This window comes from Lates calcarifer, linkage group LG24 (assembly GCF_001640805.2).
Source record: "Lates calcarifer isolate ASB-BC8 linkage group LG24, TLL_Latcal_v3, whole genome shotgun sequence".
Classification (NCBI taxonomy): Eukaryota; Metazoa; Chordata; class Actinopteri; family Centropomidae; genus Lates; species Lates calcarifer.
In genome coordinates this window covers 17,474,864-17,488,265 of record NC_066856.1, presented here as the reverse complement: position 1 = coordinate 17,488,265, position 13,402 = coordinate 17,474,864, and the positions used below count along the sequence as shown (strand labels likewise).

The 13,402-nt window shown below is 39.6% G+C and overlaps 1 protein-coding gene across 2 annotated transcripts in view; it reads left to right on the top strand.

The window, feature by feature from the left end:
- LOC108885083 (cadherin-18) overlaps positions 1-9,786 on the top strand; it is a 138,159-nt gene extending 128,373 nt beyond the window's left edge. For both annotated transcript variants that reach the window (XM_018679270.2, XM_018679269.2), the window contains exons 11-12: positions 2,871-3,122; positions 8,868-9,786. In XM_018679270.2, coding sequence (XP_018534786.1) covers positions 2,871-3,122; positions 8,868-9,373 — 758 coding nt within the window. In that variant the 3' untranslated portion in view covers positions 9,374-9,786. The remainder of the gene's footprint in view (positions 1-2,870; positions 3,123-8,867) is intronic.
- The last annotated feature ends 3,616 nt before the right edge of the window (positions 9,787-13,402 follow it).

Genomic DNA, 13,402 nt, shown 5'->3' with positions numbered 1-13,402 from the left:
TTGTGCATGTCTTAATTGTAGCCGGTATTGTAAATCAAGGACTCCCTGCAAAACATTACAAAAAAACCTGCCTTTCTTACTACTCTCAGGCTTTTGTTTAGACATATGAGAGCAAAGTTCAAATGACCTCACTGTTTTGTTAACTCTTTCATAACCATTTAATCTTGAAAACACAAGAGACAGTTAGAACTGACCCTATAGATTATAATTGAGTCCTAAAGGCTAACTGTTTCCACACCATTGTTTTATATCCTGCTGTGAAAGCTTACTTAACTTTCTATCTTGAGGTGAAGAGACAGGAATGCATAAGTGATACAAACGTTATGTAAGTAATACTTCGCCTATCATGCTAATGCTTTTGGAAAAGTGAAAAAATGAGGCCATTTGCCAGTTAGTGGTTCATACTGTGGCTTAACGAACCCAGTGCTAGGGGAATTCCATAGGGCTGTGTAGAACCTCACTCACACACATGCATATTAATGCTTGTGTGCATTTTCTTATGTGATAGAAGACCAAAAAAAATTGCTCACTTCTGATTTGCAAAATGACACGGATAAAAACGTGGAACATCATTCTCAATGGAGCGTGAAATGCTCTTAAAAGCATATTTTCCCTCATTTCCTCGGTGGTCATCTGCCTTTGCACTGCAGGTAACATCACATAGTGCGAGCTGTCACAACACAGTTAAACTGTGACTGTGCTAACTCGTGCTGTCTCTCCTCTTATGTGGATGCTGCTTGGCTGCAGATGGCCCATCTCACTGCAGTGTTAATCAACAAGCGCACAGCTCTCCTCCACCCACCTGCGACGAGCGGCGGTTTAATGTGAAATTAGCATGACATAACTAATGTGCACTTCCTCATTGTGGTCTGTACAAGGACCTGTGCCGCTGTGGTTCTGTGTAAGGGCTGTAATGGTGAACATTACGTACACACAGCTTGTTTGTCTATCTGCCTCAGACTCTGTCTTCGTCCTCTCTGCTCTCTTTGGATCACTCACTCACTCACTCACACACATACACCTCCTTCATTCACACCCCCCCCATCTTTCAACTCCCTATCTCTCTTCCTTGTTATTTGCATCTCTCACTCTCCACTGTCTCAAACCCCCCACCCATCTGCTTGCTGATACAGTGATACTGCAACTCTGACTTAATAAAGCTTGAAGTACGTGTTGTCATTCCAACTGTCGATCATTATAATTATTCATAGATGGAGCAGAGATTGGAGTGGGAGGTGAGGTCTCAGAGCAGCAGCATGATAGTACAGCACGGCGGAGGTGTTTTTGCTGGGTGGAGAGGAAAAGGTTGCCCTGTGCACGATTCAGCATTTTCAGAGCTTAAAATATCATAGAAATATATATCAGCATTCAGTGTGTCATCTGCAAGTCTCCAGTTAGTCAGTCAAGTGAGGACCAAATTAGTCATCCAGGTGCCTGAATCACCTAGCCATACAGTTGGAATGAACAGGGATGGATGATCATGTACTGTAGCTGGTGGTGTTCAAGCATTAGGTGATTCCTTAGCTCATAATACAGAATTAAAATGGATATTTTGGCTTTGTAATTGCACATGTTCAGGCTGTTGCGTTAGTGCTTTGTTTAGTCCATAAAACAAAAGCTACACTATTTGGACAAACTTCATGTTCCAGATAAACTGGTGATTTCGTGCTGAGATAACACCCCCTCTCACATAGCTTACAGGTGCATAGCATGTTAGATTCTTAATGCTAAACCCTTAGACTAGCACAGCGTGTGAAGTGCTTGTGTGTTAGCCTATGTGTTGTATAAGCTTCTTTGCATACACTCCTTTAAGGAAGTGTTTAACAAATAGAATAAATGCAAGATAGGCTTTGACCAAATTGGCGCATTTGTGCAGATATAGTAGAATGGTGTAGTTGGAATTCCAAACATTCTTGTGTACGTTTGGCTAACCTAGCTAGCTAATCTCAGCAGCTATTGTATGCTAGTCATCAAACCACAACACAAATGATGCTGTAAAGTTGGATATGAATGGGTAGCTCTGCCAAGCAGCACAAACAACTTCAGGTTATTGGCTGCAGCAATATAGAGGACATTGGCAAGAAGCCTGCTGTGCATGTTATACACATTACATCAAAATAAGGATGCCACTGTGACTAGTATACATTCCTGTTGAAGAATTCTGACTGTCTATTCATCACAAATATTTATATGGACTGAAGTGGTGGTACACAGCCTGCCTGCTAGGAGCATAGGCTAATTAGAGTTGTTTCATCACTATCTCAGATCATGCATTCAGATTAAAGGTTAAAGCCCACCTGGGAGAGTACTGACATCACAAGTTACACAATAAATTTATTTTAATCCATTACATACACGTGTTAGAGCTGTGTTTATTTGCCTCCTCAGCTTTGCTGAATCTTGCTGTAAACCTTCCTCCAGAGCTCTCTCTTATTTGCTTTTTCTTCTCTATAAAGTCAGCCTTTTTATTTCTGTTTATCTGCATGACATATTCCATTAACAGAGGTGTTTCTGCACAAGCCAAGGTGAACTGCTCTTACACAGCACATTAAAATAGTAAACGAACATCTTTGAAATTAATTAGCCTTGGCACACAGGGAAGCAGCTGACACAGTAAGAAATCTACCAGCTAGAGATACGTGAATAGAAAAAAAAACAAAAAACAATTCACAATGGCAAATATTGTGGATTGAATTTTTTCCCCCTGTTTTGCTGACAATTCTTACCTTTAATCTAAATGTCTGTCTGTGTGAATGGGTAATTGCAGGCTACAATGAAAGAGCGACGCAATTGAGAAGAAAAGCAAACCATCAGTTAGTCTTTATAGCCAAAGGGTCTAATTTTCCCAACCTTTTTTTTTTTCATTATAGACAGCACAGCCAGCATCATTGCAAGGCGGCGGCGTTTCAACCACCTGACCCAGGAGCTGTATGAGCTGCCCATTGTGGTGTGGGACGGTGGGGAGCCGTCGCTTAGCGGTACCAGCACCTTGACCCTGCGGGTGTGCCCATGCCAGCGCCATGGCAGGATCCGCCTGTGCCAAGGCGAGGCATTCCTCTCCTCGGCGGGGCTCAGCACAGGGGCTCTGATTGCCATCCTGCTGTGCATCGTCATCCTGCTGGGTAAGTTGGGACAGCCGCTGTGGGGACTGCAGCAGGCGGGGGGGGGGGCTGGGGGCAAATATCCCGAGGGTTTGGACGGAGGAGATGGACCACAGAAGAGCAGGGAAGAGTGGAAAGGGTTTGAAAGGGTTTGACAAGGGCAGAAGAGGAGAGAGGGATGAATAGACATGCGAGGACACAGGTAGAATTTAGAATGAGGTTAGAAAGAGTCGGAGAGGGCAGAGATAGAAGAAAAAGAAAAGGATATGAAGGACAGAAGAGAAGAAGGACACAGAGAGGAGGCTGGAGGAGAGGTGACTAGAAAGGAGATGGTAAGGACAAAGACAGCAAAGAAGAGGGAATTGGAAACTGCAGGCTCAGTGTGATTTAGAAAGGAAGTGCATTCAACTGAAAGAATACTGAGAATAACTCTACAGTAGTTGGAGAGGGAAACTGACAGTAGTGAGGATTCATGTTCAAACAGGCACCTCAAATCAGAAAATTAGATTAGACCTAAATCACATTTGTTGACAATTTGAAATTCAATTCAAATCTGAGTTGTCTTTTTTTCCCCCGCCCTCCTCTGCCTGGCATGTGTTTGACATTGCATGTTGTAACTAGAAGAGCAGAGGACAAGCATGGAGGAATGTGGTGACAGCCAACACAGATACCACTCTTGTTGATATCATGTGTGACGGATGTGTTTTGCACCATGAATTCAAAACACCATCAGAAATACAGTGAAAATAAACAAGGCCACTTCCATGTTACCAGCACCCAGAAAACATGTCCTCAGTCAATGATGTGCGTGCCTTGTTACTATGGCAACCAGTCTTTTAAGTGAATAAGTTATGTATATACTTGCAAATATGATCTTGTCACTTTGAATTTGGAACGTGGACAATCAGCTTTACAGGTCAGATTAAAAAAACTAATCTGAACATAATGTTAGAAGTGGAAAATGTCTCAAATGTGACACAAATTCTATGTCAAAGATCAAATCATTAAATTTCCCAAAGTAAACAGTCTGCTGTCAGCTGATCTTGGGCTGTTAGAGGCATTGCAGACCAGTATTTTCCTCTGCAAACCAAAACTGCAGTAGAACATGATTATACAAAACTGTCTAATAACACAGCTTCACTGCTGCTGCTCTACCCTCCTCTCCTCAGTGATTGTCTGTGGACATTAGTGCGTGAAGGTTATACATATTCATACTGTCTGTCTGCTTCCTCTATGCCAAAGCCTCTGGCTGAGGCGAACAAAAGGCCATCACCACTGTTTGGAGCAAACGCTTGAGTGAGAGACACACGCTGAATCACTAATCACCAGCACAAAGCAAATTCTAGTTAAAGTAGAGGGACAGAAAGAGAAAGAGGGAGAGACAGGAACTGTTCACACCTATATATTTTTTTGGGAGGGGGGGGTGAGAGCTGACCTCTGTTGCATTTTGGGTTCACACTTTCCAGTTACAAGCCAAGTGTCTCACACATAGCTTCGCTACTGGACAGAGCTTTGGTAACACATCACTCCAAGAGATGTGAGATTTTGTCAATGGGTCACAGTCAAAGTAAATCAGATTCCACTCTATTTAACAGCCATTCATTTGACTTTCCTGTACCATTTTTCATAATTTACTATCCTTGTTGCTCATATTCATTCATATTTACACCTGGCTTTGGCATTTGATCTGTATAATGGCATCCAGTTGACTGGATTTCCTGCTACTGCTACAACTTGTAGTTTTTACGGGACATGCTTATTATTGATTGCATTTACACCTGGCTGACATTAAGTCACATTCCAATGACAATGCATTGTGCATGAATGAGCTTCCTTTAATGTGTTTTTTTTTTTTTTTTTTCAGATACAGATCACATGTTAAATAATGGACAGAAATTTGTAGTGCTGAAAAGTTTCAAGTACTGACAGTTGGTATGGAAGTCTAGGGCTTCATTATTTATTGTTTGATCAAATATTTCCTCATCTAAATTCTTACTTTAGTCTAAATTGACCAAAAAGAACTTGCTTGAGGTTGAAAAAATATTTAACACGCAGTCATGCAAGGCAAAGTGATCGAGGGTTTTTACTTGTGTCTTTTAGAAAAACAGACTAAAGCTCATTAGTTGACAAAAGTGGTAAAGCCAGCACATCAGTGTCTATATCTCTTACATAGTCATGGCTCACACTTTCAGCTCTTGCTTATCTGTTTGTGTTTGATTGTTTTCCATCTGCCCAATTAATGTCCATGTTTTATCTCTGTGCCCTCTAATAAGCCATCCTAATTAAGCCTGCAGCAAACCAGAAAGGGATACAAACTATCTCTGAACTGACTCTGTTGATAATGTTGGCCTTTACACATCACTTAATAACATAACATGTTCAGAAGAAGACCACTGTTTAGATTTTACCTATTTAGTTTAAAAGAGAATGGTACAGAATACACTTCTAATTGGATTTAATAAGAAACTGGATTAAGAATACAACCATACAGCTCTACTTAATGTAGAAATAACTCTTATTTTGTATTATAATCCTGAGCAGGTCCATCTCACTCTAGTTCCACAGCAACAAGTTCAAGGACTAGTAGGCAAACAGATAATATTAGTCTGACTGGGTGAAGAATATTTTTCAGGGATTCTATTTCTAAACTATAAACCACATTTATGTAGCTATTGTAGAACTGAGTCTAGCTGATGAATGACATGGTATTATGGTGATACTGATCATTGTGAAGACGTGCTGTACTGTACTCATGTTTCAAAAACATGAGACAACAAAACAAGACACTTAAAATACTGCAGTAGTCACTTTTTTAGCATTTTTCTTGCAGTGTAACTTTTACTCTTTTTAAGCTGAGGTCTGAGCCTTGAAAAGTTACAAGAAATGGCCTCTTATTTAGATTAGAGACATTATTTTAGAAAGCAAAATAACCCTCTAGTCTTTCAGTGGAATCCTCAATAACAACCTGGGTATAAATGCAGCACAAATGAGGTTTCTGCAATGGCAACTGCAGCAAATAGATATCTGTAGACTGGGGTACTGCTCCCTGGTGCCATGAGTGGGGTATTGAGCAATAGTTAGGCCTCAGCTGACTCAATATAGTAGAAATACAAGTAGATCATGAGCTGTGGAAAGTGCATGAAAGTATTACAAATGATGGTAAATAATAAAGTTGCATTAACTCAGTGTATGGCTAACATTTTATTTTTCATTATATGGAGGCTGTTTACCTCTAAACCACAGTGAGATGGGAAACTGTAGATAGCAGGAGCAAAAAATGACCAAAAATGTACCAACTTCAAAATATGCACGAGGAGGTAAATAAAAAAAGCTAAAATTCTCAGTGGTTGACCTAGCCCACCTCACAGACTCTCACATCCTTGTATTGTGTAATTGGTTCCTTTAAACAAGTAGAGCGATAAGCACTGTCCCAGACAAATTGCATTTTTCAGCCTCTCTAACCCCACATGGGCAGTGCCAGTGCACCAGGTGGAGTGAAGCGAATTTGGGGTTTTTGCATAGATTAATCACATGCAGGTAGGGGGACATTTCATTAAAAACACAGACATGGAACTGCACTGAACAATGAAATATATGTAGATAGATGAATCTGTGCATAATTACTTTTACAAAAGTGTCTTATGGTACAGTCAGACGTTTTTATACAGAGCATAATGGAAAAGTTTACTGTGTTGCAATTCACATTTCGTTTGACACTGTCCAATTACAGCTCAGTCAGGACTTGTGCAGTGCCTCAGGGGAATGACAAGTAGCTTAGTTACTGGACTTAGTTGTGGTTATCTGTTATATTGTTATATTATATTGAAACATTCTGACATGAAACAAGCAGAATCCAGACAATTCCTTATTGTTGTGGGTTTGAAGCAAACTGCAGGATAACAGATGCTAATATCTGCCTTATATTCAAGGCTGGACTATCACTTGGGCTAATTGTTAACCGTCCCACAGGATCAACTCTGTTGTCTGTGATCCTGATTTTGCAACAGCCCTCTGTGTTGACACCCCCTCATTCAAAGTGACATGATCACGAACAGTTTTTCCTCTAATTTTTGTCTCCGGGGCTGCTTAGCAGGCTAATCTGTCCATGATTACATCTATTAAAAGGACAATATCATGTACTGAATTTAGTTCAGATTCTCAGTTGTGACACATCCTGGAACAGCTCTGTGTTCCACTTATTCAATGCAGTTCATTTTCAATGGGATTATTCTGACTCGGCCAAGTGAACTGAAGGAGTAAAGGCTCTGGTGTTTGACTAAACACCTCAAGCTTGGTGTCACTGCACCTGTAGTCTAAGTCTACCTTGAGGCTTAAATTTTGTGTTTGAAACCGCTTTATAGTCTGTTTACAGCATGCCATAGTCACCAAACAAAAATGGACTGCTTGAGTAAACTACAGTAGATCAGCCAAGTGCATCACTGCATCCTTGACACTATGAAAGCTGAAACCTCCACCTTTCTCTTAATCCACCACCCTCCTGTCTCTCTGACAAGCCCTCACCTTGCATGTATATATATAAGGTGCCTCTTCCCGAGAGGCTGATCTAACACAGTAGTGTGCTGTTGTTTAGACAAAGATAACATATAACAGTTTGATGTATGACACCAAGTTGACAAAAAGATTTATATCACCTTGTGAATGTGTTTTTTTTGTTCCTTTGAATCTGTAATGTTTTTCCTGCTGTTAACAGCCAGTTTCATTATGAAGCGAAGACGTCTCTGCAGGAGCAGTGATCTATCTTGTTCGTCTCTGCTGATGTAGCATAATGAACTCCTTTTAGATATTGCACTGCTGTAAAAATGTACTTCCCTCGCTGACGCCATTTTATTAAATGGATGTTAGTGTTAACATCTCGCAGAGAGGTCATCATTAACCCAAAGAAGCATAACTCTCATTAGTTGTAGGAACAAGTTCCAAGCTGTAGCATGTCATCAAATATTACTTGGCTTCATGACCTCATTAACAGTTGGAAAAGATACTTCAGACTGTAAGCTACTTATCAGCAGACACATTTTGCAACATCATGCTATACTTCTTTGATGTGGCACAACTGACTCATTCTTTCCATTACAGACCTCACCTACAACTAAGAGATGATTTGATGCGACATACCTCCATATGCTTCCTCCTTACTTGATGTATTGCATTTTGGCTGGATGTGAAGTTGAATTTGCTCTGCAGATGATGATAATGAGTATACTGTCATCATCTCAACAGCTTGCATTCAAAGAATCTTCACACCCTCAATGCTATTGTCAGCTAATGTGATTATTGATTTACAACTCCTCAACGCTTGGCCAGTTTTAGTGTCCTGATGGAAAATCGGATAAATATGCACATAAAATTGGCTCATGTTCATTTGGTTTGCTGTTTACGAACCACAACATGTTTGCCTGTCATGAGCTATGAATTAACAAACAACACAGGCACACACAGGGATTTGTATTAGCATAACAGAAATGGCTGAGCATTGTAACCACATTCAGCTGTTCCATTATGTGATGTTCTGCTAAGCAGTTTGTCAATTTAATTGTTGAAAAAAGCAATTTTCTCTAAGTCTGATTTTTATCTGCAACAATTAAATATGTCAGTTTATTGTATGAGATTTTTGAAAATAACTTTATACAAAATAAAATGTTATGTATATTATTGGTACTTTTTTTTTCTCTGTCATTATCCTCAGCATTTCTCAATTTTTTTTTTTTTTTTTGGAAAATAAGAAAATAATGTTCTTCTGTCTTGCAGCCATCGTGGTTCTCTTCATCACACTGAGGCGAAGTAAGAAAGAGCCCCTCATCATCTCTGAAGAGGACATCCGAGAGAATGTGGTCACCTATGACGATGAAGGCGGAGGCGAGGAAGACACTGAGGCCTTCGACATTATCGCCCTTCGTAACCCGGCTGCCGCCGAGGAGCTCAAGTTCCGGCGGGACGTTCGCCCAGAGACAAGGCAACACCGCGGCCCGGCTCCAAGCCGCCGGAGCCCGTCAGTGGAGCTGGACGAGGTGGACGTGCATGAGTTTATCAAGCAGAGATTGGTAGAGGCTGACATGGACACCAGCGTGCCACCCTACGATTCCCTCCAGACCTACGCTTATGAAGGTCAGGGCTCACCCACAGGATCCATTAGTCCTTTAGACTCTCCAGGCACGCAATCAGAGCAGGATTATAACTACCTGGATGACTGGGGACCTGAGTTCCAGAAACTGGCAGAACTCTATGGAGCGGCAGAGTCAGAGGTGACAACCTAGTCTGTGATTTCACTCCTGTTCAAACCAAATCTGTTTGAAATCTGTTTTTCAAATTTTCAGTGAACGATATAAAACAAACAGAGATGTTTTCAAACTGGTCTGGTGGTTTTCAACTTCTATTGTTGAACTAAAAAGACTGCTCTATTTTTCTTTTTCTTTCTTTTTTTTTTTTCCAATCTGTCGCTTTGGATGATGGGTCGTTCATCTGGAAGTATTAAATCAGATTTTGAGATGAAAGAACAACAATATGGGGAAAAAGGAAAATGATATTTTCCTTGGTGTATATTTTTTATTGCTCAATAAAGTCCTGAAATCCATATGAGTGGATATGTGAAAACAAACTGTATATTTGTCTTCTTCCTCCAAGAATGGATCTACAGCACTGCATGCAGTTAAGATTATCATGGTGGGAGGCATTACCAAAGGTGTTCATGATTCACCAAGCAGAGATTGATGCTGAGCCAGCCATATGCACAATAATGACACCTCCAGTCAAATGAGCTTAAATTATGTTTTGTGTCATTTTTTCCATGTCATTATCTTTGAAACACTCATGAAATCAGCCTTATATGGAAATATATGGAAATTTCTTTGATGTTAATTGAGGAGAGATGAGGTAATATGGATTGACTTATCAAATACTACTTTAAGTAGATAATGCTATCACATCTCGCATTTTAAATTCTAACATTATACTATCAGTGTATGTAATTAGTATAATCCAAGGCGAAACAATGAATGTGACTGACTTTTCCCCAAAGCCAAAATCTTTTAGTTACTACTCAAAACTGTGAACCCATCAAGATGTAACACATTTTGCTTCCCCACAAATGCAGCAGACTCAGCGAACGCCACAAAACCAAAAAATGCAACCTTGGTATTCCGAAGTTTCCCCAGGGTCTCCTCGTGGTCAACTTTCCAGTTTATTAGGTTTGTGAGAGCCCCCCTATAGGAGCTGGTGTCTACATTGGTTCATTAATTTGGTTGTGCGTGACATTTTTTGCAGTAAGACTGCTTAGGGAAATATGGGTATGTAGATGGTGCAGAGGAACTTCAGTGCTAAGTCCCAATTTCAGTACTCCATACTAATTCATACTTATTAACACTAAGCATCAGTATGCATACTGTTCTAAACTTTCCTCCTTTTTTAGTGCTTTGTGAAATTTTAAAATCATCCTGTAATGTGATGCAAAACGGTAATGGAGCTGTAGTGCTGGATAAAATTAAACTGAAAGTTGTGGGCAGTGGTGAGATGGCTCTGGGGACATTTTGGAGAGCCAAATAAAAATGGTATGAAATTATTGGAGAAACATTTTGATTTGATTTGAACTTTTCACTTTTTATATCAGTCCCAGTTTGACTAATGTGCTTTAAGAAGGTGCTAAATACATAGCCAGCGTTGTTCATCTGTTGTTCATCTGTTTCAGCCATCTCTGGGTTTAAACAACAAAGGGTTAGAATATGCCCTCTGGGCTGCGCTACTTCTTCATCCTCTCATGCTGGACTCAGGGTAGACTGGGCTCTACAGTGACTCACTATCACAAACATGGTATTATGATATAATAATATAAGAAGTGATAGAAGCAAAACAAGAGTTAACACTGACATTACTTTCCATCACTGGAAACAGCTCTTGGCAAGTACAGGAATGAAGTTTGATGCTGAAGTTCAGGAGGAGACTGGTAAGTAAACAGCTGTGAATGGTAACATTGGCTATGTATAGTTTTTACCATAGCAAAAACTTTCATATAGTACTTAGCACACATCTTTTCTCATTCTTGTGAGTATAAAAGTGGGTGAAGTACTTTTATTTATTGTACACTAACAACTGCCAAAACAGTTACTACAAAGATTTACAGAAAGAGTCACGTTAATGAGAAATGGGATGTGTAGAGAAGCCACGTACATTTAGGTTGATGCAATATACTATAAAAAGGAGCTTACTAAGTGCAGTGATGTTAAGTTTCTTTAGTGATTGTTTCAGGAGATTTCATTCTGATTTTTTTGGTATTTGCTGAGGAAAGAAGATTAATTGCCACATTTCATTACTTCTCAGGATGATGGCAAAGTATCTTCTTTATAAAGGAATCACATCTGATCTGTTCCATTCAAAGTGCCACCAGTGACATCTTTATGATATTTTATATGACACTGAATGGAAGAAACTTTACATCCCTTACATCCATTAGAGAACAATGAATCGCCTCACATTTATAACTTAAAATGTCAAACAGACAAGAAAAGTAAACTTCAAAGTGGTATCATTTTGTGAGCTGGGAGTTAAAGTTGCTAACTCACCTCCACTTTGCTTTCATTTTGTGCTATCAAGCATTTTGTAAAGCGGGGTCATGTGTGGAAAGTTCAATAGCTGCCACAACTGATGAATGTCTCATTTTGCAACAAAATTCTTCAGTTCTTCTGCGTAATGATGAAGACGACAGGAAACAAAAAAGTACTTGGGCACTAACTTCAGAACTTACAAATTGGTATCACTTTTACATGTTGATTAGTTATCTCCACCCAGGCCTGACTCTTCTGTCCTTATGCTCTTGTTCAGTGTTCAAAAACGCTGACAATGGTCTTAAACAAGACGAAGGAAGGATGATGAATATTTTACACTCTCCACTCCTACCTCCTGATATCCCCACTCTCTTCTTTCCATAACAATCCTCTGTCTCATTTTTTCCTCCCTCGTTTCCTTGCTCATTAATTCCCTCTGCTCACAGAATGACTGTGTTTTTGTCTTTTTCACAATTGTACTGAAGCACAGAGACAAGCATAGAAATCTTCCAACATTTGCGAGGAGCCCGAGGGCTGGCCCACGGCAAAGGTCATATAAGGCAGCCAAAGGCAAGCGTAGAACTTGCTAAAACTGACAGTCAGTGGCTCTTACTTTGCTTATGTTTCTATCTGAGGCATTGTGTTTGAATTGAACCTAAATTATTTGATTATCAGATGAATGCAGCAGGAGTCACTCAGTTCCTCAAAATTTATTATCCCTCTCCCTTTCATCCATTATTCCCTCCTCCGCCTCATTCTTCACAAAATCATTCTCTGTTGCCAAGGGAAACATAGCCCACAAAACTGCAACTTTCTGATGACTTCCAGGCTCCTAAAGCAGCAAATTTTCTTTCCTCAGGCAACAAATATACCAGTGCATGCCCTGGGGGGCTGTGTTTGTAAACAAGTAAAACTGGAAATTTTTAAGGCAGTTTTGGAAAAGGGGGGCCTTGTTCTGGAAGATGGATAGTTTCCTCCCTACAGCGGAGAGTGCTCCAAATGGTAAAATTGTCTGTAAGCCAGAAAATATAGACCTGCAATTATTCTGTTTCTGTGACCTGAATCAAAGCAAAGTCATTTATTTGTTACAGGATTCCTGAGGCAGCCTTTCAGGTGCTTTGGAGACAAAAGTTGCCAAAAAAGAAAAAGAAAAGAAGTCATGTACACTTGTTTGAATGACATAATTAAGATTATAAGGGAAAGTCCACCAGTTTTACAGCTTTTACTCATTTAGGGAAGTACTACTCAACCCGTGAAAAACAGCTATAGTGCCAAATCATTGGAGCAAATCTTTAATTTCCTACAGTGATGAAAAGATTTACTGTTTAAATCGATTCATTGAAAGAAAATTGACAACTTTTCTAATTTGTCAGGCAAAAATGGCAAATATCATCTGCTTCAAACTTCATAAATGCTGCTTTTATCAAACTAAAAAACAAACAAACAAACAAATTCAACAAATCTATTTGCAGATGTAATAGATGTAATAAAATTCACCAATTTTCTATTTACAGATATAGTTTCTGTATTTTTTATATTACAGTCTAGTGAGAGGGTTAAACAAAAGTTAAGCTTTTAGTTTATAGCTTTATTTTTGTCTGTCCAGAGTGGAATATTAAATGGCCATTTAAATACTGATGCTCATAATTTAAAAACCTCAACACGATCTGACTTTTGTACAGTTGATGATGTTCAAGTCAGTAATCAGCCCCGGAGCAGGAAATCATTTGCTCCCTTTAAATGATTTAG